We start from the raw sequence: 25,940 nt of genomic DNA on the forward strand, positions 1-25,940 counted from the left end.
GCTAAGAAAATTCTTTCACCTTTTCTCTTTCCCACTTAGCCTTCTCCACCCAATGCTTTTCTCTTCATTGTTTCATTTTCAGTCAAAATTCGTGAGATCATGAACTATGCTAGAGGTATGCCTGGACTTTTTCTAGGATATTTAGCTGGCTTTATTGTGAAAGTGAACAAAATGCCAAACCTTACAACATTTCGAAGATGTTCTTTTTCTTACAAAATACTCAGTATTCTTATTGCACTCTGTATCAGTCAACTGTCACCGTAACAGCCACTCCAAAAGTTAGTGGCATACCAAAATATTATTGCCATGTTCACAGGTTTGCAGATTGGTTGGATGGCTCTTCTCCACATGTACTTCATTCTTCTGGGGCAACTGGGCTACCAAGGTCATGTTCTGAGGAAGTTGCAGAAGTTCAAGAGGGCAAGCCCAACCATGGCAAGCACATTTTATGTCTGCTTGTGTGCTGTCTGCTAATACATCATTGGTCAAAGCATGTCACAAGGCAAGCCCATCCTCAGCAGCAAGGAAACAGAGCCTGTCTCTGGTAGGCGCAAGTGGAAAATGGCAGGGCAGAGGGTGTGTAGTGGATATAGAGATGGGAGAAGAATTGGAAGTCTAACATGGGCCCTGTAATCTTTTCTGGGCTTTATGTTTGTGTTTCCATTTTACCTTGAAGTCATCAATGTGTATACATACTATGTTGAATTCCATCACATTAGGTTAATGTGATTTTGTAATATACAGTTGTTTGCTTAATTCAGACTGTGTGTCTAGGTCCATCTGTATCAGAATCATTTGAGATGCTTATTAACACAGCCCCTGGGGGGTGGGGCCTGGGAATCTTCATTATTAACAAACTCATCAGTTCATTCTTAAGAACATTGAAGTTTAGAATCTCTTCCTTAGTGGAAGGACTTTTGCACTGTTTTCTGTTTTTCCAGCGTTATTTATAGTAGCCAGCAACATTTGTACAGGTGACGAATTTTGGAGGTGTTTATTCAATAGTCTTTGATCCGTGATTGATTAATTTGCAGTTGAGGAAAATAATATTTGGAGTAAAGAATGGAGTTTGGAGTGCTGGATGGTGAGATACAAACAGGGTTATAAAACCTTCCAAGTATTTTATGTTTACTAAAATAAGACATTGAGTTAGATAAGGAGAATTTCTGAAATATTTTTATACATTTTTAATTGGTAATGTCGGGTACTGTGTAGTCAGTGTTCCATTGCTAGTTATGGGTAATTTTTAAGTAAAAGTGGAAAAGTTGACAGGTTTAAGGAGAATTTTATTTTTCTCATATTTCAGCTCTCTAAATCTGGCATTTCGATTCTTCAACAGTTTTGATTTTTCATGGCATTTGATATAACCTTGTTTATGTACTTTATTGTGTATGTATTGTTGGATAATCTTGGTTATTTTAGCTCTTTAGGAGTTTATAGCAATGAAAATTAATTGATGGGTGGCAGATACTGTATATGCAGCAGATACAATATAATTCTTTTCTTTTTTCTTATAAACAGAACCCTATTTCGTTTTTAGAGCAGCTCTTTTGCCCAGCTGAAAAGTACATTTCCCAACCTCCTTTACAACTGTGACTGGCCATGTGACTGTTGTGCTCAATGAGAAATGAGACTTTAAGTGGAAGTTATTTGAATAAATGGAGTTTGTTAAAGAAGGCATAATTATTTCACAGACACCTTTTGTCCTTTGCTCTTTCCTTCATATTACCTAAAACTTGGACAGGATGCTGGAAGAGGAGACACGGAGTGACCAACATTTGATGACTGTCACATATAAGTCTGTTTAGTGGGAAGATAGGAGGACCTTAGATCTGTGGCATCCTATGCAATGTCCTTATCAGATCTGGACTGCTCATCTCCAGTCTACTTATATTAGGAAAGGGAGACATGTCAGTATGTTGAAGCAACTATTTAGATGGGACTCTTTGATATGTAGCTAAATATAATTTTGAACTTATACATGTGGTTTCTATAAAAGATATTTAGACTAGGTTATCTGAAACTCGACTTTAAATTTGCTGTTGTTTTTTCATTTAATTGTGAAATTTGTTTAGGACTCTTCATCTGAATGTGTATACATTATGCATATTTAAATTATCAAGCATGTTTTGAAATGCACATTTTGCAATTCTGACATCAACAAATCTACATACAGAGCATTTTAAAACTTGTATATTGAAATAATTTTAAATATAAAGTTTCAGGTTTAGTATAAAGAACTTTCATCACTTATTTTTTTCTGAACCATTTGAGAGTAAGTTGCATACCCCTTTACCACTTAAATACTTCAGGGTCTATTTCTTAAGAAAAAAAATATTTTTTACAGAACTATAGTACAGTTATCAAATTCAGGAATTTAATATTAATGTAGTATTGTTACTAAGCTGTCCATATTTGTATTTCTCCAGTTTTCCCAATAATATCCTGTATAGTTTACCATGAAAAGCAGCCTGGTTTCTCACAATATATTTGGTTGCCATGACCTTTTGGTTCCCTTTAATCTGGAACCTCATCCTTTGTCTTTCCTGTTGTAGACATTTTGAAGATAAATGTCCTTCAGTTTGGATTTGTCTGATGCTTCCTCAAGATTAGATTCAATTTTTTTATTTTGTGGCAGCAATACCACAGGTGGTATTGTCTTCTTGGTGTATCATTATGTATCAGGAGGCACACACTGTCATTTTACCCCATTAGTGGTAATATTAACTTTTATCTCTTGGTTCGGGTGGTTTCTGTTAGGTTTTCTTCTTTATAGTTATTTTCTCCATTTAGAATTCTTAGGAACTGAGAGCTTGAAACTATGTAACTATCCTGTTTCTCATTAAACTTTCACCCAATAGTTTTAGCATCCATTGATGATCCTTGACTGAATTATTATTGAGATGAATGTGAAACATTTTCAAGATAGATTTCATCAGATCCTTTTATTGTAGTGATCTCTGGTTTTTCATGTCATATCCATCTATCTGAGTTTATTTCATGGTGCTGTCTTGGGAACTTCTTTTAAGAAATACGGAGATGTAGGGAGGAACATGGCCCTTAATTAGGGTAGTTCAGGGAAGGATTTGATAGTGGGATCCTATCCATCTCCCTCTTTCTCTCCAATAGAGTATAATTACTATATAGACTAGTAGGATATAAATAGATCTGAAGCAAATGGGAGCTAATGATCAATTCTATTGAGGACCTTTTATGACAGATTAGAGAATGAGATGATTCTCTTTTTTCCTCAAATAGATCTTAGCATCCCCCATGATGTAATATACATGGCTTGCCAAAAGCATGTCTTTTTCAGACATTCCAGGTGCCTGGATGCTGGCTGACCCAAGGGACAGGGAGGAATTACCAGAACTGCCTGACTTGAGTCGGTAGTGCTGTCCCCTCCTTGAAGTAGTCCAGTGGGTACCTGTTTTCCTTAGTTGTTCCTGGGCTTAGCCGTCATGCAGATCGCTCCTTTTCATTTTGGGATTCATAAATGAGGTAGTGAAAAATAGGCCAGAAACTGTTAACTCAGGAGGACTTATTCTTGGGGAGTAATGTAAAAATTCCCTTTTGGTGGACACATGAGAATGAAGTAAAGGCTTCCCACAACATGGTGCATTCTTCCTAAAAGAGTGAAATTTGTTCAGTTTCAAGCTCTTTCTTATTCTAGTTTATTTTGCATTTTCCGTCACCACCCTCCCCCCAAGGTCATTTGTATTTTCAGATTTCACAGCGTAATGATTTTGGTTTTTCCTCTTCTCTAGCACCAGCAGACGTTTTTGAATCAGCTGAGAGAAATCACTGGGATTAATGACACCCAGATACTACAGCAAGCCTTGAAGGTATGACCTCTGTTTTATGACACAGTTCGTGTTAACCCCCTCAGTTCTACTGCCTGCCATGTTTGAAAGTTGAGTTTTTTGTTACACCGTGTGGTGGTGGTAGAACTTCTGTAACATAAGAAACTTATACCATACTACAGTTTTGAGCATGTTACAGCTTCAGCAGCCCAGTGCTACAAGGTATTTGGAGTGACCGATAACTCCATAAGAAACACTTTTCATGCAAAGTGGAAAGGTGTGAATCCAAATGCTGATGGCTGGTTTTACTCAAGTGCCGTGAGTTAGAGTTTAAATGGGGTGGAGGGTGGGGTTGAGTAAAGAAAGAAGAGGAGGGAGAAGTAGAAAATTAATAGAAGGTCAAAAGCTTACTTTTTTTCCTTCCAAGAAGGAGAAATATAATGTGGCTAACATTCAACTTACTGTACCTTAAGAATAGTCAACATCAAACTGTTCAGTATATGCAACAAATAGAGTGCATTGTTTTGGTTCTATCGTATGAAGTAGCCTCGTTTCTGCACAGAGGCACCAGATGAGCCAGATCGCATGAATATGTACAGTGACAATGATAAGTGGCTGAAAGATGTTTACGAACTAGAACTGCATTTTAAGCTTACAGCATTTGTGCTACTCTAGGCCTGCACACAACTTCAGTCCTTTGGAACTTGCTCCATGAGACAAAATTAATTAGGTAATTTTAGATTTTGAGCCCCAAGTTCTTCACCTGTTTCTAGAAGTAACTTACCGTTTAGATGAGTGTAATCATAACATCATAATGATAGTGATCATACCAGCACTTAAGTGCTTCCAATACTAGCTTCTCTTCTGAATACTTTATGTGGATAACATCTTCCTGGTAACTCTGTTAGGTAGGTATTATTTTCACCCCTTTTTAAAAGATTAGGAAACAGAGGTTAAAGTGACTTGTTCAAGATCACACAGCTACTATGTGGAGGAGCTTAGAATAGAAACTGAGCAGCTTGATTCCACGGGGCTGCACTGAACTTCTACTTTTACTAGAAACTTTGCTTCATCTTTTTCCCCATTAGAAAAATGATGAGACAGTTCTGTTTAGAGCCTTAATGCACAGGTTATGAAGCCAGTGTAAGTATTTGGACAGGAAGCAAAAGTGTCGTACCTCAGTTTTTATGATTATGACATTTGGATGATTGCTAGTTTTTTCTTTATTCTAATAACATGACCAAATCACCCCATGTGTGTTTTCAGAAAGTGTCTTTCCCATTCTGTGTCATTGAGTGGGAGTTTATACCTATTCCCTCGTCAGGGCAAATTTAGGGAATTTACTTTTCTTTTTTAATTTGGGAAATATTTAGAATATGTTTAATTAAATAAGAGTAAAAAATTAATTAAATTCTTGTCCACATTTTCTTTGAGGTAAGTTGTGTGACTATAGTTTTTTTGTTTTGTTTTTTTAACTTTTGTTTCAAGTATGGCATGGGGGCAGGAGAAAGAGTGGGCTTAAACCTGAACTGTTGCCCAGTATAAATTTGTAAGATGTTTAATGATTTGACTCAGTTATATACTGACAGGTAGTTTACTCTCAGGAGCCACAATGTTACTGTTTGATTTCAGGACTTTTATTTTATTCTGAGTATCTATTTTTAGCCCTCTAAAGTTAGTAACCTTCAGGTTGTGTAAATACTGGTTGCTCTCAGTTTGTCATTGTGCGAGATAGTATGTGAAACTCCCTTAGCACACTTCTTGGCACATAGTAAGTGTTCAGTAAATGTTAGCCATTACTATTGCAAATTATTTTACAGCTAATTTACTTATCTAACTATAAAATATGTTACACTCATATTTTGGATGAATCATTCAAGAATCTTGTAATAATTGTGACAGATAAAGTTTAAGGCAGTGGTGCTTTTCAAACTGCACTCTAATGGCTTTTTCTCTCCTCACTAGCTACTAGAATTGGAGTTGGTATGGGTTGGATACTTCATTCTTCCATTGCTTGGGGCTCATGTCTTGGAATCGTCCTGAAATTCCTCCTTCTATCAGTCCTCCCTCCCCATATTTAATCTGATAGCAAATGAGTTTGGGCTCTGCTGCTGCCCTTTTTGTCCTATAAACTATTCTCAACACACAGCAGAGTGGTCCATTTAAAATGTAAGTCATACCATGTAATTTCTGTCCAAAACCCTCCACTGGCTTCCTGTTACACTTCCTAGTGTGTGGGAAAGTTCCTAAGGCCTGCACAGCCTTGCGTGCTCTGGCCTCTGTTACAAGGATAACTTTGTTATTAATATTTGGATTTCTTAATGTTGCTTGCATTAGCTGCCATAGAGCTACTGTTACATGTATTGTTAAATGTTCAGAGAATATAGAGATAAAATTGAGCAAGTCATTGTTTTATTGTTTTAGAAATTCTTAGTTTCCTAGCCTCTGCTTTCTTCTAAATTAACTGTAGAATAAAGTTGTGTCCAGGTATGCTTTGGATGAGAACTGCAGAAACTCTATATAGTATTTATAGTTTGAGTGGGATTGTAATCTTGTCATTATTGAGCATTTCAATCTGGGAGTTTTGTGTGTGTCTTCATACTGTCAAGCTTCAGAACGTTTTTACTGTTTTCTTTCTATAAGCCTTTGGCATTTGCTTAAGTTTGCCTGTAGGTATGGATTCAGCATCCGTACTAAAGGGAACATCTTTTATTGTCTTTGTTTATAGAAGTACTGTTATAAATACTCATTTTTTACCCCTGTATATAGCAAGCTCCAGAAAACATTTTTTTAGTTTATGCATTGGTTCAGAAGTATATGAAAGTAATGGAAAACTAAGGAATTAGTTATAGAATTGATTTTTACATTAAATTAGTAGTTTTAATGAATAGAAACAGGAATTACTATTGAAATTTATAGTATACTTTGTTTACAGTGAATTTATGGTGAAGAATTAGAATCGCAACAATAATTTCAAATCAAAATGATTTTTGCTATTAAGTATTAGTTATGAAGAAAATTACATAAGTCATGTGAGGATGTATAGAAATAGTTCAAAATATTTGATGTTCTGTTCTTGATATTTGAAGGACAGTAATGGAAACTTGGAACTAGCAGTGGCTTTCCTGACTGCAAAGTATGCCAAGACCCCTCAGCAGGAAGAGACAGCTTACTACCAGACCGCCCTTCCCGGCAATGACCGCTACATCAGTGTGGGAAGCCAGGCAGACACAAGTGAGTAGACTTCTCCTTCTTAGTATCTAATGCGGATGTAATGAAAAGTTCTGTGGGAGTATATTTATCTGTTTAAGCAGAGAGGTGAACTACTTTAAACTTGGTTCTTTTTAGTGTATGTGAAAGGAACATATGTTTTATTAGCAGCATTATATATTTTTTCCAGTTTATGAGTAAAAGATTGTATTTAAGTTATTTATCCTTTCATAGAGCATTTCACATAGTATTCATTGTTTTGAAATAGGGAGCAGCTACAGGTGTTGCTCATAAAGAAACAAACTTTTCTACAATTTTAAATGGGAACAGTAATTTCTTTTATGGATTATAAGTGTTGTAGAGGCCTTAATATTATTTTTGAAGATGAAATATTATTTCTAATTACTGATAGGTTTACCATTTAATAGAATTTCCTTTCCGTCAACTTCTGCCCTTCCCCAAATTAAAGATTTTGGAAAAAGATTTATTATCATGTATAAATAAACACACATGCACACATAGACACATACACACACATACATATGGAAAGTTTTGCACAGGATTCTAATTTTTTTTCATAGTATATATCAATACTTTATGCTTACAGCAATGAGTTTTTAAAACTATAAACAGTTATTTCCATATATCATTGTGGTGTAATAACTGTACTCTATAAAATGTAGGTATTTATTTTTATGCATTCTGGATTTGAGAAGTTTGATTACTAACTTGTATTTAGAGAATTTCTGATTTTGTTTATAGACTTTCTCATAGTTAGACAGCAACCAGGAAGAACCCATCCACATAGATGTTTATAGCTATTGATTGGCATTAAACACTGCTTAATGTTTGTTAATAAAACGTTTTCATTTCAAATTTTTAAGGTAATCTTTATATTTTTGCTTCACAAGTGACATTAGGCTAACCAAAGCTAGAATACTCCTGTCTCATAGACAGCAGGTGATGGGAGAATTTTTATACACATTAGACAGACCTTGCTTATGTCCAAGTTCAGGAAAAAGTATATGTTTTGACCTGTCTGTATCTCTAACTTCATTTTCTACTGTTTTCCTCCTCTCACTTTGCACTGTGATAATACAGAATGGCTTGAAGTTCTTAGATCCCCAGTGCTACTTAATTTTTTTATCTTTATATGTGATGTTTATTCTGTCTGGAGTTCCCTCTAGCCTTTATCTCCAGACTTACTTCTTCTGGTGTAAAACTTAGCTCAGGAACTGCTTGTTCTGGAATGCTCCTTTGGCCTCTAAGTTGGACCAAGTGCTTCTCTAGCACCTAGTGCATGCTTTTGTCTTAAGAGCACTACTGTGTTATTTTCAAATTATTTGTGCCTTTTTTGCTTTCCAAACTGGAAGTTTAACAGGGCAAGAGAGCATTGATGTTCCCAGCATCATACTAGAATGTCATAGTTTCTCAGAAGTGTTTGCTGAATTATTTTTATATATGTAAAAAGCTATTGCAAAACCAATGAAAGGGAACGAGCTTGTTGCAAAAAAAAAAAGAGAAAAAAGAAGTGATTAAAAAAGGCGAAAAAGACGAAGTGTATAAATAGAGGAGGAATCAGTATGTGAGAATCGCATATCTTTCAAGGTTCTGAGACTTGGGGGAAAAACAAAATTAGGTAGGTAAAGGAAAAATGAAATGATTTTTATTGAAGGCAACTGCTTAAAGTGAAGGAAACAGGAAATTGACTAAACATCGTTCAGTGTTCTAGTTGAATGGATAAAAAGATTTTAGAATGAGCGCTGTGAATTCTTAATATAGATGGTAGACTTTGACATGAGATAGCATATATAGGTATTCAGGGGAATTAAGATTATAAGACTGTTACAAACCAAAAATGTCTTATTTGCTGTAAGAAAGTCAGGAAATATTGTTTAAGCCAAATGTTAACCACCTGTTCAAGATTTTTGACAAAGGAATAGTGAAAATGTTATGGATAAAAAGAGAGATTTGAATAGGTACTCTGAGGGAAAGGGCAACTGATTTTATTTTTATATGTTTTTGTTGATTTTATAAACAGAGGAAGGCAGAGGGATACAGAGATAGAAATATTGATGAGAGAGAGAAACATCAATCAGCTGCCTCCTGCACACCCCCTACTGGGGATCGAGCCCTCAGCCTGGGCATGTGCCCTGGCTGAGAATAGAACCACCTGTGACCTCTTGTTGCATGGGTCGACACTCAACCACTGAACCACACTGGCTGGGCGCAACGTAATTTTAGAAAGCATGTGTCCCATTTTTCATAATTAAAAAATTTTTTGTGTATGTGGCTCTTGAAAAATATCCACTAAGTAATTTTACATTTCACTTGGAAGAAGTAGAGAAATAGACTTTCTGGTTTCATCTCAACTGATTGACCCTTATATTGAGCAGCTTGCTTGCTGTTGTAATTTCTTTATTGATAAAATGTACTGTCCTAACCAGATGCTAATTCATATTTGATCATTCAATAATTTGGATAGTGTGTCCATAAAGTTGGTTTGAGATAATTGAGAAGAAACTTTCTGAAATATGATGTATTATTAAGTGTCAAGCTGGGAAAAGTAGCTGACGAGGTAACAATAATTCTTTTCCATTTAACAAACTTGTACCATATTTTATAAAGTTTTAAGAAGTATATGACTGCCTTTAGGAAATATTGTTGATTCAATATTTAAATTCCAAAGTATCATAATAATGTTACATTGTTTAAAACTGAGAATGTCATGCATTCAGCAGATTTTTAAAATTACTCTGCTCTTATTGCTGGAAGAATCAAAATCTTTTGTGTAGTTTTAATTCTGGGAAAGAGTGGTAAAATGTGGGTAGGGAAGAGAAATAGTTACAAATGAAAATGTATTGAAATGCAGGCCTCTCTTGAAAAATCTGCGTTGAGTGCTGAAGGAATTTGTAGTGTTGGAGTGATCAGAGTGTTAGGAAGTTTTTGAGGGTTTGTTCTAGATATAAAAACCCTTTTGAGCATTTCCTTAATTTTATGTGATATACATTGTTATTTAAAAGTTGACTATAGTTTAACTATTTCACTTATTTCCTTCAAATATGTCAGGGGTTTTTATTTTTTAATTACTTTTTTTTTTTTTTTTTAAGTATATGTCTGTTACAACCAGGGCTCAAACATAACCAAAGCCTTACCAGCTTGTCATCTTTAGCAGTGCGGACAAAACATCTATATTTTGTAATTAAAGTCTCTAATGAAAAATATATGATTTTTTTGTTGATATAAGTTGGAATATAACTTTATAACTACGGGTCTCTTTTATAAGGAATAAAATAACAATTTTTTAGTGACTAGAAAAATTTTGCTTTTAAACTAATATCCCATAGAATATATATTTGGGGCTTGTGGGGAAATTTTCCTTTATGCAACCTGGGTATATCAGAAGGTAAAGTAAATCATTCCATTTGATTTGAAGAACACATATTTGTGAACCTTCATTTACTGTTGAAGAAGTAATTACAGCCTGGCCAGGCATGGCTCAGTGATTGAGCATCAACCTAGGATACAGGAGATCGCTGTTCGATTCCCGGTCAGGGCACATGGCCAGGTTGCAGGTTCCATCCTCAGTCGGGAGCATGCAGGAGGCAGCCAGTCAGTGACTCTCTCTCATCATTGATGTTTCTGTCTCTCTCTCTCCCTCTCCCTCTCCCTTCCTCTCTCTGAAATCAATAAAAATATATATAAAAAAAAAAGTAATTACATTTTCAATGGTTAGTAGGACAACAGTTAGGCTTTTTAGTGCATCTTTACCTTTCATTCTTGAGAGAAAAAGGAAACATTTCAAGGAAAGCTGTACTCTGCATATCAAGAAATCTAAAGTAGTGTACCTGGTGCCCTTATAATGCTTTGGTAGCATTCCAGACTGTAATTTAATACTCCGTTGAATTCTGGGAAAATGTCCAAATCATTTGTAGTGTTATTAGCAAAAATATTAGGCACCTTTTTTTTTCATTACTTGGATCTTCTGTCCAGATTGGATATTGTGGATTTTCAGTTAAGTGCCTCCCACCTCCAGCTTAAATTGAAAATAAAATCATGTTGGAATTTTGCAGTAAAAAGTACTAATGCAAAGGGGACTAGGAAACAATGCAAGATATTGAGAATACCGTAGGTGTACTTAATTGAAGAGAAATTCTCTGAAGTTTTTGTGTCATGGCAAACTGTCATAGACATGACCATATAAGGCTGTTGCCTCACTTGAAATTAAATAGCCATATTCTTTCTTTCATGACCATTAAATTCTTTTGAACTTTTTTAAAACAGGAAAAAATCAGTATATGCCTACCAGAACGAGATGTGCCACAATTGAGCAATCAAAGTATGGATCAAAAGATAAGAGGGATTTAGGTAGGTAATTTTATCGCAGAAAGTAATGCCACATACTGGCTTAAGTTTTAGAGAACTTGGCGTAACACATTGGAATGAGTATTAAGTGGTCAACCCTTCACAAATTTAGCATCAGTGTATCCCTTCCCTCAGAGAACCTGAATAATTCGTAAGGATTGCCTAGAAAGTGAGAAAAATGTTGAGGTTCTATCCTAGAGCTCTGGTCTTGGTTCAATTGCTTGGCCACCTAAAAGTTATTTAAAGCACCAAGTGATAAACAGATCCAAGTCTAGTGCTGTCACCACTGCTGAGGGAAGTCACGTCAAGCAGTAGGCTTCTGTTAAAAGAACACTGATGTTTTTCCCATTCCCCAAATTCGTTAACTAACTGCAGATAGAAAAAAATGCAGTGAAAGTTAAATCTCTTCTTCTGTTAAGATTTCTAATATATAAAACTATTTTGAAGATTAAGCAAAAATACAAGTTAATCGTAGAAATGAGATGCTACAATGATGTGAAGTTACTTGTAACTGATTAGATGAAATTACGTTTGCATTCTATTAGAGGTGCGCTATAGAGTGACTTATATAACTTTAGGATTTTTCTTTAATTTTAGGCCAAAATGATAGTCATGGTCTTTGTATTTTTTGTTGACTAATATAGAATGTTAACTTTAATTTTTTTTTCCACAATCCAAGTTGAAAAACATGGTAAAATTGATGACAGAAAATTGTTTTCCTTACTTATCAATGCTGCCATTATAATTTTAGCAGCTGTTATTAAAAATAGAACAAGACCATTTAGAGCTGAGCTGTTCAATATAGTCACAGGTAGCAACTTATATTTAATATAAATTAAAATTAAATAATGTTAAAATTCAGTCTCTTTGTTGCACTAGACACATTTTAAGGGCTCAGTAGCAGTTACATTTGACTAGTTGCTACTATATTGGATAGATAATAGTGTAGATAATAGTACATTTCCATTATCACAGAAAGTTGTATTGGGCATCACTGTTTTAGAGAGCTGAGTTCAGCAGTGGGAAGATTGAAAAAGTAGGAACATCTTAAGAGAGCTGGCAGAGGAGAATGGGAGAGTGGAGTGGGCAGCAGTGTACATTGCTTAGGTCACCTTCCTTTTAAGTATTCTTTTAACCTGATGCCTTATTGTGCTATTTGTCTTTTCACTTTCTAGAAAAAAATTTAGATGGATAAAGTATACGTTCCCAAGTCTTCTACTTAGTTCTACTATGAAGATGCCTTACTAATTTTTATTTGTATTCCAGAGTCTAGATACTAATTTTTATTTGCTTAACCAATATTTGTTGATTACCTAATATGTATCAGGTACTTTACTTTTTTAGGCCATTAAAAAAACATAGTCTCAGTTTCCATAGGGGGAAGACAGACAGTAGACAATAAATAAGTAATGTCAGGTAGTAATAAGTTCATGGAGAACAATAGAACAGGGTCAAGGGACAGGGTGACTGGGATGTGGTTGTACGTCAGGCATGGGATATGGTAGTTTAGATACAGGGCCAGTCAGGGAGTGTCTGTTGGATGAGGTCACATTTTATACAGATACAGTATCTAAGTGCAGTGAGGTAGTGAACTTTGTGGATGTCTGGGAAAGTGCATCTCAGGTAGGGCCTCAAGGTAAGAGTGGATCTGGCTCAGAAGACAAAATAGTGAGGGCACAACCACAGTTGGAGCAGAGCAAGTGAGAGAGGATGGTAGTTTCTCATCTCCAGTCTCCTACTCACCGTCCCTGTGTTCATAGTTGCCTTTCTCTCTTAAGGGCACTCCCATCCTCCTGGTGGCCCAGTGTGGGTTTGTTGGTTGGTTTTCCTTTTTTACAGCCCTTCCTAATTTCCCAAAACAACCAATTGTTTGAATTCTATCATCTTTTGTGTCCATTTTTTCTCTCTTCAGTTGCTCCTGCCCTGGTACATATTCTCACATACAACTCTTCTCAAACTGTTGTTCAGCACTTTAACTCCTAGCTCTCTAAACAGAGTTCTTTCTAATACCACTCCCCTGCCTAGAAATTTTTGCTGGTTGTAAATACAAATTTGGCTTATTAAAAAATGAGAAGTATTTTCCCTAGGTTTAGCCCTATGTAAATAAGGAAAACAATGGAACAACTTTTTTTTTCCTTTTAAAATAAAATCTTCATAAACATTGTAGTTCAGCTAGATTATGGGCTGAATTGGCTTTTATGAACTAAGGTAGATGCCTCATTGTCATTGAATATACTATTTTCCTGGGGAAATGAATTATGAGTTTAACAGTTGTATACATTTGAAGTCTAACTTACTGGTAAGCTGATGACTGCCTATCTTTTGGAGTTAGAGAAGTGTTTGGTAATTAAAGTTTTACTCAGTTGGTAATTCTTTGGAAAGTAAAAGATTTATTAGGATGAATGTTATGTTTTGGTGTATATATTTCTGACTTTGTGCAAAAATGCTTTAATTGAACAGTCTTGAAATTGTTGGAGATTACTGTTTATAGGCTTTTGTAACGTGATTTTCTACAGTGTTACTCAGCCAACACTAACATGCTTGTGTACCTGAAGTGGGTTAACACTAATACTAGAGGGAGGGTCAGTGTTTTATCAAGGTCCTCCCTTGGCACAGATATTAAAATATTCATAATACTTTGGTATTTGGATGGGACTGTTACAAAGGTTAAATTTTTATAATTGACTTTTACCAGTTAGAAATAGTTTACAGCCAAGCTTATTCTCTGTTCTGTTTCATGTGTAAGCATATAAGAAAATAACAGAGGGGTAGTTTTCATTGTGAAATTGGTAGTTCATTACATGTTTTATGGAAATCATCTCCCTGAATCCTGAAAAAGAAATTTAGGTTTAACCATTCTATTTAAAGAACATTTTTTTCTTAATACCTGGTCCTGTAAATATTTGGTAGGTATATATATGAGTAGGTTATAATAGTCTTCTTTCAGGGTTGCCGTAGTGTTCTAAAATATCCTATGGAGCCCGGCCAGGCATGGCTCAGCGGTTGAGCGTTGACCTAGGATCCAGGAGATCGGGGTTCGATTCCCGGGCAGGGCACATGCCCAGGTTGTGGGCAGCAGCCGATCAATGACTCTCTCGTCATTGATGTTTCTACCTCTCTCCCCCTCCTTTCCTCTCTTTGAAATCAATAAAGATATGTTTAAAAATATATATATGTATCCTATGGAAAGAAGAAGCTTTATTAAGTAATGGGAATATAATGAAGACAATTGTTGTAGTTATATTGAAACTACAGATAATAAGGAAACCTTCTCCATTGCTGACAGGAGGAAGTCCCAGCTTTTCAGATGAAGACCAGTAGTTTTGGTCAACCAACCTTTCTAGCATTAACGATTACTATTGCCTGTTTCTTTCTCTGCCTAGACTCAGCACTTCTGACACCAGATGTGTGAGTTTTCCCCACACACATGACCAATTCTCTGACACTAGTGGGGTGTTCTATAATTCAGTTCAATTCTGAAACTTTGTACCTGAAGTTAGGATCAGATGCCACAGGTTAATAAGGGCCCAGTCCCACAGACTGCCACCACTTTAGGGGCCATGTAGTGAGTCCGCAGGTTATGCACACTGCTGTTTGACTTGGCTACAAATTGGGGGTTCTCACAACCCTCTCCTCAGATTTGATAATTTGCTAGAATGGCTCAGAGAACTCAGAGAAACACTTAAGTTTACTGGTTTATTATATAATAAAGGATATGATAAAGGCTACAGATGAACAGCCAGGTGAAGAGGAACACAAGGCAAGGTCTGGGAGGGTCCCTGGCATAGGAGCTTCTGGCTTTTTTTCTGGAGTTGGAGTGCTCCACCCCTCCCAACATGTGGCTATACTCCCCAACCCTGAAGCTCTCCGAACCCTGAATTTTAGTGGTTTTCCTGAGGCTTCATGAAGGAGGCATGATTGATTATTTACTTAATCTTCAGTCCTTCTCTCTTCCCTGGAGGGTGGAAGGTGGGGATGAGTTCTAAGCTTTTCATCATGGCTTGGTCTTTCTGGCAACCAGTGCCCACCTGGAACTGTAGAGGAGCCCACCAAGAGTCACCTCACTAGGACAAAAGGTGCTTCTGTCACCCAGGAAATTCTAAGTGATTTTGGAGCTCTGTGTCAGGAACCAGGGTCAAAGACCAAACATTAGAACAAAAAGTTGCTCCTAGCATCATCATCACTTACCTTGCTCTTTGAATGGATTGCTTGCCCTGTGCATGATTTTATAACATCATGCATTGGTAATTTGGAAAATACTTTCTTTCAAATGTTAGAAGAATCTCTACATTATAAAGCAAATTGAAATTGTTAGTGTCACTTGATTTCATCAGAAAAGTGTTTAAGTACTGGGAAGATATTAAATTCATAATGGTGGAAACAAGTTTAACAGAGTTCCAATTTTTGCTTGAAAAATTCCATATTAATCATTGGCAACAAATACTGTTAATTTGTTCTCCAAGTGACAGGCTCAATTTGTTTACTTTTGAGAAAATGTCTGCCAAATGCTGAAGTAAGAATACTCATAGTTTGTAGTTGGTCAGTGTTCTTTCAAGTGAAAATAGTGGTCCATGAAAATCTCAGCAGTTCAGCCTGCAGCCCAGGCATTGCCCTCGTGTTTGCTCTTCAGCGGCAGGGTGCTCTGCATGCACAGCGCAAGTACTTCCTATTTCGGCGAGTGTTTCAGATTTAATATCTTGCCTTGTTATTTGCTTTTTTGTTGCTTGTGTTCAGATGATAAATTATGAAAAGCTCTAAATATAAGTTGTTGCTATTTCTAATTTAGTTTTCTGCTCTGGCTAGTTTGGTTTACTTGTTGGTCATGAAACAGTAAACACTCTTGATCGAAAGAAATTTAAAACGGGGTTTTCGGTTCTTTAGAAATCCCTGGAAGGACTGTAGCTCAGCCTTCTGGAATGACTCCCTGACTCTTGCAGGACTGGCCAGCCAGAGAAGCGACTCCCTCTGCCACAGTCGGGATGTAGTGAATCAGGAGGCTGCCTCTGGGACTGCTGCCTTCAAGAACATACCTCTGTGGCTCTAGCCCAGGGGACAGGCAGCCAGGATTAGGTAACTACTGCTGAGCTATGCCTGGACATTGGAATGCAGAGGCGGGGTGCCACTTCTCTGTCTCCGACATCCCTTAGACTGGCAACTGGACACTGGAAGGCTCTGTGGAACAGCCCGTATCTGTTCAGTCAAATTGGAGACCATAGCCAAGGGCAGTCATATAATGGTTTCCCCCCGCTCTCCCAGATCTCACGTTAGTGCATCCAGTTGGTAGAACCTAAGTTTTACTTAGAACTTTAAGCACAAGTGGATTGGGAAATGGGTTGGTTGGTTTGTTTGAGTCTTCCCAGATTCTGTAGTTGAAGAGGGCGCACCAGGAGGATGGAAGAGTGGAGCCTGCGGGCCAGTCGATCCTATCCCCAAAACCTTTCTGCTGCTTTGTGCTTTTCAAAGTATTTCCTTTACTTCCATTATTCTTTACTCACCCAAGTTGTAGTCATTATTTAATGACCATGGTTTAATGACTCATTTTTATAGGGCATTTCATGCCTTTCTAGTCCTGCCTTTTTCTTCATCAGTTTTTAAACTGGACTGGATGGCTACACCCAGGCGTGGTGGTCTGGGTGGACTTGGGTTTTTGTAAGCCAGACTGAGGAAACCTTTGGCCTGCCGGTATATGCAGGCATGCACCAACATTTTGGTTACCCTGCTATAACTTGTTCCACATTTTACTTGGAATTTTTTTGGATCCTATTTAATACATTTTTTGTGAGGTTTATTATACTGAGGATATTAAAATAACACCTTCCATAGCTAACTATTGTTTCTAATATTTTTAATATTCTTGTAAGCTGCTGTTTGTAGAAAAAAAGTATGGATAACAATTGAAGTAGGCTTTTGAAACTGTCAATATACATTATTTCTCATTAAGTGTAGAATAATATTTTCTGGTATCTGTATAAAACCCTTTAGCCAGATGGTAAAATGCAGGTACCTTATTTCCAATGCCCTACCCCTTTTTGTTTGTTTCTCTCCTGTAAAATTCCAGGATTACAGAGGAAAAAATAATTTTTAACATGTCTCAAATACAAATAAAAAAATGAATACAAAACTTGTCAAAAATGTCAATAAGCATAATCCCAGCCACACAAAGATAAGGTAATAACAGCTATACTTCTTTCTCTGTCTCATTATATTGTTTTGTAAACCCCTACTTAGCAATATGCTGTGCTTCCTATCATGGTTTAAATGATAATGGGAGTATTATTGGCATCTTTTGGGTTAAGGAAATTGACCAGTTTACATTGGTGAATTAGATTAAAAAGTGTTTTTTTCTGAAGATGGTAACAATTATAGCCTTTATTTTTTGCATAAAGAATACTTATAGCATCAAGACTATTTTCTTTTGTTAGAAAAGAAAATAGTGTCATTTATTTGTATATTTCTTTTTGTGAAATGAAATCTTTTAGTTACATTTAAAGGACTGCATGTTTATTAAATACTTCAGAGGGTAGAGTGCTTAATATAGAAAGTAAAAGATCCTTACACTTCCTCCGCCCTTACCCCTCCTCCTCAAAATTTTAACCACTGTCGACAGTCTGGAACACACTTCCAGACTTTTATTTATTTATTTTTATTTTTTTTAAATATATCTTTATTGATTTCAGAGAGAGGAAAGGAGAGGGGGAGAGAGAGAGAGAGAGAAACATCAATGATGAGAGAGTCATTGATCAAGCCCGGAACCGGGCATGTGCCCTGACCGGGAATCGAACCCTGATCGCCTGGATCCTCGGTCAACACTCAACCGCTGAGCCACGCCCGGCCGGGCTCACACTTCCAGACTTTTAAAAATGTGTATATATGGTCAGTTAATTCCTGAAACCTAATTTTTGAGAGCTCAGATGTTAATTATTATTCTGTGATAGATAATATCTAGGTGGTTGTGTGGACACACTGTAGCATGTGTGGGTTTGTGTTAACTTTGGAAAGCATAAATGTAGATGTTTATGTTGATTTCTATTTTTGTTGGTAAAGAAACTTAGCTTGTAATCAGAGACTTTGTAGTAAATATTGAGATTCCTCTGCAGTGAAAAATATTTATGCTCATATTGTTTTAGATATATTTTAGAGAACATTAAGTTTTGAAGTATACCAATTTATAATTGGTTTGCATTCTCTTCAGAGAGGCTCTTATACAAAATTAAGTTGGTGCTGACTTTGGTTTGAAAGGGTATATTGATAAGAATTACCTTTCATTTTGTTTTAATTTTGAGTAAGATAGTTTTGCTTTTCAGATGTGATTGATCTCACTGGAGATGATAAAGATGATCTTCAGAGAGCAATTGCCTTGAGTTTGGCGGAATCAAACAGGGCATTCAGGGAGACTGGAATAACTGATGAGGAGCAAGCCATTAGCAGGTAAAAACATAATTTGTATAAAGTAGATATAAGTACTATTTGTAATAGAAATAATAATTGGCTTAAATTTCAAGAAGCACAAAGATACACTGTTATTCTAAGTTAACTGTTAATATACTTCAGTATTGTTTTTATGTTTTATGTAACCAAAATTTTCACATTCTAGTTCCTGTTGCATTTGATGCTTAGATTTTAGTATTTGAGGTGGTATTATGGAGCATACGTTTAGGTGTATATTTTAATATTTGTTTGATTTTTTTCTTCCCCGATCCCTTTTGCGTACATTGTCCAATTTAATTTATAGTCATTTATAGCTGGAGTTAGCAAACTTTTTCTGTAAAGGGCCTATAGTAAATATTTTAGGCTTGTTGGCCATGTAGTTTCTGTCACAATTGCTCCACTGTGGTATTGTAGTGCAAAAGCAGCCATAGCTCATCCACAATTTAATGGGTGTGACTGTGTTCCAGTAAATCTTGACTTACCAAAACAGGCTGCCAGCTGGATTTGGCTCATGGTCCATAGTTGCCAACCTCTCATAGTATGATGGTATAAGGTTTTTTTTTTAAGAAATTGGCAAGATCCCAAGAAGTGTGATAGAATGCCTCCTTTGATTTAATAGTCAAAACTTCTTAGTTTGAAACAATTTGATCCACCAAAGACATAAGTAAATTTTATTTTATCACAAAACAATGCCAATTTAAAAAAAGTTATTTAAATTATAAGTATAATCTAAACAACTCTTTGGAGGCATTGGTTAACTCTCTGAGGAAGAAATTTATCTTTTAAGAGGCTAAATGATTTTCCAAAGGTGCACAGCTAAGATGGGTCTTATGACTGCAGCATTCTTTTCCCTACAACATAGGTTGGTAGCAGAATATAACAGGTCTCTCAGGTAATTTCCCGTGGCACAATATCTATAGTGTACTTCTTTCTAAGTAATCTGAAATTACTGTATAGTAGGAGATGTCTCAAAATATTATATTTATGCTATGTGCATAATTTTTAAATATTACTTTGGAAACTACCTTGTAAGACATTATATTAAAATAGAGTTAATTAAAATTCATTTTCACACCCAAAATGCATAGGCTGTCTTTTGACATTTAGACTTATTTTGTGAAGATTTTGGAGAAATTATAAAATTAGTTTTTATCTTAAAAAAATAGATTGAAGTGAAATAGTAATTTTGAATAATTATAAAACTTGACAGAACTTCATATTTAAGGGGAGTGATGATCTATTATGTGAAAAAGGTTGTAAAATAGCAACAGCAGTTTTATGTCCCCGTTTTCTAATTTTAAAATAGTATGCACTAATTAATTAGGTAGTAAAAAGTAAAAATAAAAGGCAGAGGATTAAGACTATTCCTAATCTGTTATTAAGTTCAACCTATATATTGTTTTAGATACTCATTTTTGTCCAAATGGAAAAAAATTTTCTTAAGATAATGCTCTTTTATATTCTTGGTCTTTTAATTTTTAATGTACTTTCAACGTAGTAAATATTTTGTGAATATTTTTATTGTAGATAACATTGCAGAGATTTGGAGTAGTGTAATTTTATGTAAAATTATACTCTGTCAAAGTAAAAAGTCATTAATTTACTGTTGCAAATTAATTTTTTCTTGGTATATATAGATTTTATAATTTACAGTTTAAAAACGTTAAAAGCAAAATGTGCAGTTAATAAGCATGAATATAAATCACATTGTATCAGAAAAAAGAGAATGTAAGAATTCTAGCTAAACTTTTGGCAGAGATTTGTTTATTTGGGTTTTATTAAGGCTAGGACTTAAATTCAAAAGGGAAAATGATGCATTTTGATGGAAAAAAATTATAAATCATGCTTAAAGGTAAATTTAACTATTTGTTCATTTGACAAAATGTTGGCAAATTAAATCCTTTGACTATGCGCATAGAATCATTTGACTGTTTTTATTTAGTAGACATACAGCGTGGGGCAAAAGTAGGCTTACAGTTGTGAGTATGGGAAACAGAGCTTATTCTTGTATTTATTAATTATTGTATTATTTTCCCTATGAACAACTGTAAGCCTACTTTTGCCCCACCCTGTACTTTAATATGAGTTCACACTTTTGGAATACTACATTATTGTATACAATTAGACGAGATGAAGACTATCTTTTTATATCTTACAGTCCTATGGTTAGGCACCCATGAATTTCATGGTATGATTTCTTGAGTCGAACACTTTTATAAGAAATGTATGCAGTATTTACATATAAACATTTATGTATAAATCTGTAATTATACATATCAATAATTGTGTTATATATGTCACTTATGAATCTGCTTGCACACATCATTAAAGTGTACTTCTTAATTACTTCTTACTTTCAAGATTAGATGTATTTATAACTAACTGTCTCTTGGTTGTTACTGCTTTAATTGGGAACAAGTAGAGTATGGATCATTGAAATTTGCTAGTAAACTACATTGTGACTGGTTTGAGTCTATGGCATGTTTCTTGTAAAAATGGCTTGCCTCATGAAATGACTGAACTAGCTTACTAAGGCTAGGTTCTACTTAGAATTGTTAAAAAGAGCATACCTCCAGCTGTTTCAAGACATCTTTTCTGGTGGAAAAAACAGAATGTGTTGTTTCTGTTGGATATAAAATTTATTAAGATCTTAAAAGTATTACAGAATTGTTAAGATAATAAAGACTAAAATCAAAGTGAAAGAAGAAACCCAAAAGAATAAGTTTGAAACACTGAAAGTCACTTTTTAACATGATGGATTTGCTTGTGTGTATAAACTTAACCTTTAGTTATAATAAGCTTTTAGAATGTGGGAAAAAGAAGCCTCAGACGATTGTCCATGTAAGCTGGATGAGGGGTGGTCTCACCATTGCATTTCTCTTTGTGATTAAGGCCCCAACGCAGTTCTGAAAGACAAGGGTTATTACTATCTCTCCTATTTCCATGTCTTCCACACCCCAGTGTGTCCCGTTCCTGTGGTTATAATTTCATCTTTTTTCTAACAGTTTCCTACTTGCAACCTACCTTTCATTCAGAAGGTTAGGTGCAAGAGGAACAAAGGCATTTTTATAAAATTACAGGGACTAGTTGTGCCTCCCACTTTGGCCAACACAGGCCACTATATAGGAACTGGATGAGTAGTATACTCAACCAAGTAATCATTATCTTTATTCTTGAAGGCCATTCAGTCCAACAAGGAAATCTAGGTGTCTCAACTGGAATTAAGTTTGGGATCCACCTGGAGGGTTTTCCAACCAGGATAGCCTAGAATTGCCATTAGGTCTGAAAAAAAGCATCATGTCCAGGAATGGGTTAGGGCGGAATTCTGAATTTTAAAAATATATCTGTTATAACTCCCACCCTTTTCATCCTGATTATTACCTAGGAAGCAGCTGTGAGGGGGATCTGCCTTAAGGTGTATGGAACAGGCTTAGGTGAGGGGGGCAATAACAAATTTTAAGTTGATTTATGAGGATAATTTTAAGGTTCAACGAATACCAGATGCCCATGGATGGTAGGGAGCATAGAAGGTTCATCAAATATTTTGACTATCATTCTGTTTTTGAGTGTTTTTTATGATAAAAGGTACATCATTGTTAGATTACAAATGGTTTATAAAAGTTGAAAATATGAAACATTAGTTTTAAGGGCCACAAGGGCGTGGCCAGAGTTGGCTGATCAGACTTGAACAGCAATACTCTTAAGTAGAAAAAGTGTCAACAACTTGAGGTACCACCAGTAGTCCTAAGAAGGGTCAGAGGGGGTGGGGGAGTGGTCAAAGGTCCAATGTGGTCAGTCTGCCAAAAGTAGGCAGGAGTCACAACCCATACAATGCGGCCTCCCTCACTGTGGGAGAAACAGGTCAGCTTTTGGCAGGAGTTATATGTCCGATGTGCAGTGGTAGCCTCTGTGTCAGAAATAGAGTTGCTTAATGTCTACTCAGTATATGATTGTGGACATGCTGCCATGCTGGATATGATGATAGATTGCAGCAATGGTGGCAGTCTGGGTGGTGCAGGCTTGATGAGTCATCTCAGTAGAGAACAGGCACCGCTGTGCATCACTGATAATACCAAGTGTTGGTAAGCATGTACAGCAACTAGAACTGTCATATGCTGTTGGTAGAAATGTGTAATGGTATAACCACTTTGGAAAACTGGGAATTTCTAATGAATTTTAACATATACTATGCTAGGACTTAGCATTTCACTCTAGGTACAGACCCTTGAGAAAGGAGTGCATAGTAGCTTTATTGGTAATAAAAATTGGTGAGAAAAAAACAACACCCAAAAGTATTCATAAGAGCAGAATAGTAAACTGGTGGTATGTTTACTCAGTGGAATACTGAGCAATATAATGTAAAACATTTTCTTGGTACTTGCAAGAATCTCCAAAGCAACACATTGAGTGGAAAGATACTTGGCATAGCAGAATAACTACTCTGTGTTCTTCCATTTATGTGATGTTTAAGGACAGGAAAACTAATTTAGAAGTCAGAATGGTGACTTTCTGGGAGATGGAGAAGACATTGCTGGCTAAAAAGGGCCATGAGAATTTTCTGGAATAATGGAAATTTTCTACATCCTGACCTGGGTGGTAGTCACATGGGTGTGTACATGTGTAAAAAATGTGTCTGATCTATATATTTAAGATTTGTATAGAATTGTGTGTAATTTGTCTCTCAATAAAGTATTCTTACCAAGAAAAAAAATGTATTTAGCTTTGTTAATTGATAATCAATATATAAAAATTTTAGTTCTATATATAAAAACAAATGAAGTGAAATTTTAAAAAGCTATCGTTTATAACACAAAACTATTAAAGACTAAGAATAAATGTAATGAAAATGTGCAAGAATTTTCAATAAAATTATTATATATCATTGAGATAGATTAATGAATATTTAATAATTGGAAGTATATTTTATTTCATAAATTGGAAGGCTGGGCACTATAAAACTTGTCAGTTCTCCTTAAATTGGCTTATGGGTTTACGTGTGATACCAATAAAAATACCAATTATTATTTTTTTTTTAAGGAAATCAACATTATGATTTATCCCTCTTTTTCTTCCTTCCTTCCCGCCCTCCCTTCCTGCCCCTTTTTTTTTGGGGGGGGGGTCTGTACAGCTTAAATGAAATTCATATTTTCTACTGAGTGTGATGCTTCCTCGAAATGGACTTAGATGATCTAAGTGGGATGTTCCCATTATTACTGCTATTAATGCAATTTAAATAACAATACAAAACAAAGTAAAGCAAGCAAAAAAAATGACCCGCAATCAGTACAATAAAATGTTAATGAAAAGATGAACATTTACCATGAGGAGGTGCTTTAAATATTCGCTGTGATGTGTGGAAGAGAAGAGACAGCATCTTTTTATCTGTTTATATTACTGAATGCCATGGTCATGACCAGTGTTGGGAAGATAAGAAAGCCTGTGAAGTGTAGTGGGTGTTGGGGGGTTGGGTTTTGACTTGTGGCTTTAGAAGTTGCCTTTTGGCATGCTACGTTTTGGCATAAGCTATTTCTGAGCTGTTTGAAATTTGCAGTGTTCCCCCCCTTCTAAATTCTCTACTGGCAGCGCTAATACCTGGAGTGTAGCTGTTGCATGCTTTAAACTTTGAAGCCTGGTTAAGTACCACTGGCCTTACTTTTGTGAGGCCAGGAAAGGAACCCTTATGTAGAACTTGGCTTTATAGAAAGTTTATGTTATGCCTGTACTGGACTATAGAAAGGAACATGGGTTTAGGAATAGTGTTTGGTTTACAGGTTGGGCATTTGCTTATAAAAAATAATAAAGAGGTATCTTAATCATCTATTTACTTTAAAAACTTATTTAGCCCCTCCTACTTATCATGTGTGCTCTAGGGATGAAACAGATCTGTGTTTCTAAACTCCACATGCTGAGGAGAGAGGGGTTGATTAACAAGTATTTTTGGTTCAGTGTGATAGATATGTTTATTAAGTCCCTTAGGAGCCAGGAGGAGGTAGTAGGAGAAAACCTATTGAAGCATGTTTTAAGTCCCTGGTGATATAAAACTGCATGAGTATAAATAATCTCTAAATCATGGAGATTGCAAAGTCATGGCAACCTTTCATCCACCAGCTTTTAGTACCATAATTCTACCATATGGTGTGGTTAAGGAATATCATAATAAACATTTCTTTAAAAACCAGTGACTTATGATTACCATATGACTGAATTGAGGGTTACATGAATATTTAATGTTTTTATATATATGACACCCCAAATATAGATACTATATAGGAAATGGATATTCTTTGGTTTTGTATCTTAGGTATCTTTGAGGAGCAATGAACATGTGTCTCTTCTGCCCTAATCAGTTATTACAGTTTGTACCTAATTGAATCTGTAATGAAGGGTATAGAAGAATGCTGGGAAAACAGTATCTTTCCTGTAGTAATACAAACAGCACAGGCAAGCGCCTTGCTCCTAGAAAGTACACTTGAGGCCATACACCCTCCTAGGTCCTGTGGGGAGAGAGTAAACCAGGGAACTAAAAAACTTTGAATATCTCATTACATTAAGGAAGCATTTACATTACGCTGTTTGTGCAAACACATGCAAGTGCAGAGAGGTGTATTTTTGGGGGAGGAGATGAGCAGGAGAGGAGGGTGAAGGAATTACTATATGGAAACATTAAGAACACCAGACTTCCTGGATTTTAGTAATCTTAACCAAACCTAGAATAAGAAGAATAGCATTACCTCAGTGCAGTCTAGATGTAGATTTGGTTAGGTTGTTGACACTTATGGGGAACATGAGACCTAGTTTTTCTCAATCTGGTCTTGAGGCTGAATCTCATTTCGTTATTACTTCATGTGACTTACGTATGTATTTTACTTTTTGTAGATTGGGTGTATTTTGTGGAAATCAGGAATTCTCAGGTTTTCAATAATTAATGTTTATGCGACCCATTGCCTAGTCATTATGGTAAATCTGATCTGGCCTGTCGGCATTATTAAGAAAGGATCATATTAGTATTTTATTGTAATTGTTAAAAATGCATAGTGGTAGAGGCTCAGGCACCAGGAGATTCAGGATTGAGTGTAATTCTAGACTTTTGGCCATTTTATACTGTAAGAATAAGCTCTAGGAGCCTCTCTCTAA

At 35.7% G+C, this 25,940-nt stretch overlaps 1 protein-coding gene across 2 annotated transcripts in view; it reads left to right on the forward strand.

Annotated features, from left to right (window-relative positions):
* The window catches only part of USP25 (ubiquitin specific peptidase 25), a 126,396-nt gene that overhangs the window by 18,375 nt on the left and 82,081 nt on the right, over positions 1-25,940 (forward strand). For both annotated transcript variants that reach the window (XM_081139004.1, XM_081139003.1), the window contains exons 2-4: positions 3,768-3,845; positions 6,893-7,037; positions 18,683-18,806. In XM_081139004.1, coding sequence (XP_080995130.1) covers positions 3,768-3,845; positions 6,893-7,037; positions 18,683-18,806 — 347 coding nt within the window. The remainder of the gene's footprint in view (positions 1-3,767; positions 3,846-6,892; positions 7,038-18,682; positions 18,807-25,940) is intronic.

The sequence above is a fragment of the Miniopterus schreibersii genome, assembly GCF_964146895.1.
Source record: "Miniopterus schreibersii genome assembly, chromosome: 5".
NCBI lineage: Eukaryota > Metazoa > Chordata > Mammalia > Chiroptera > Miniopteridae > Miniopterus > Miniopterus schreibersii.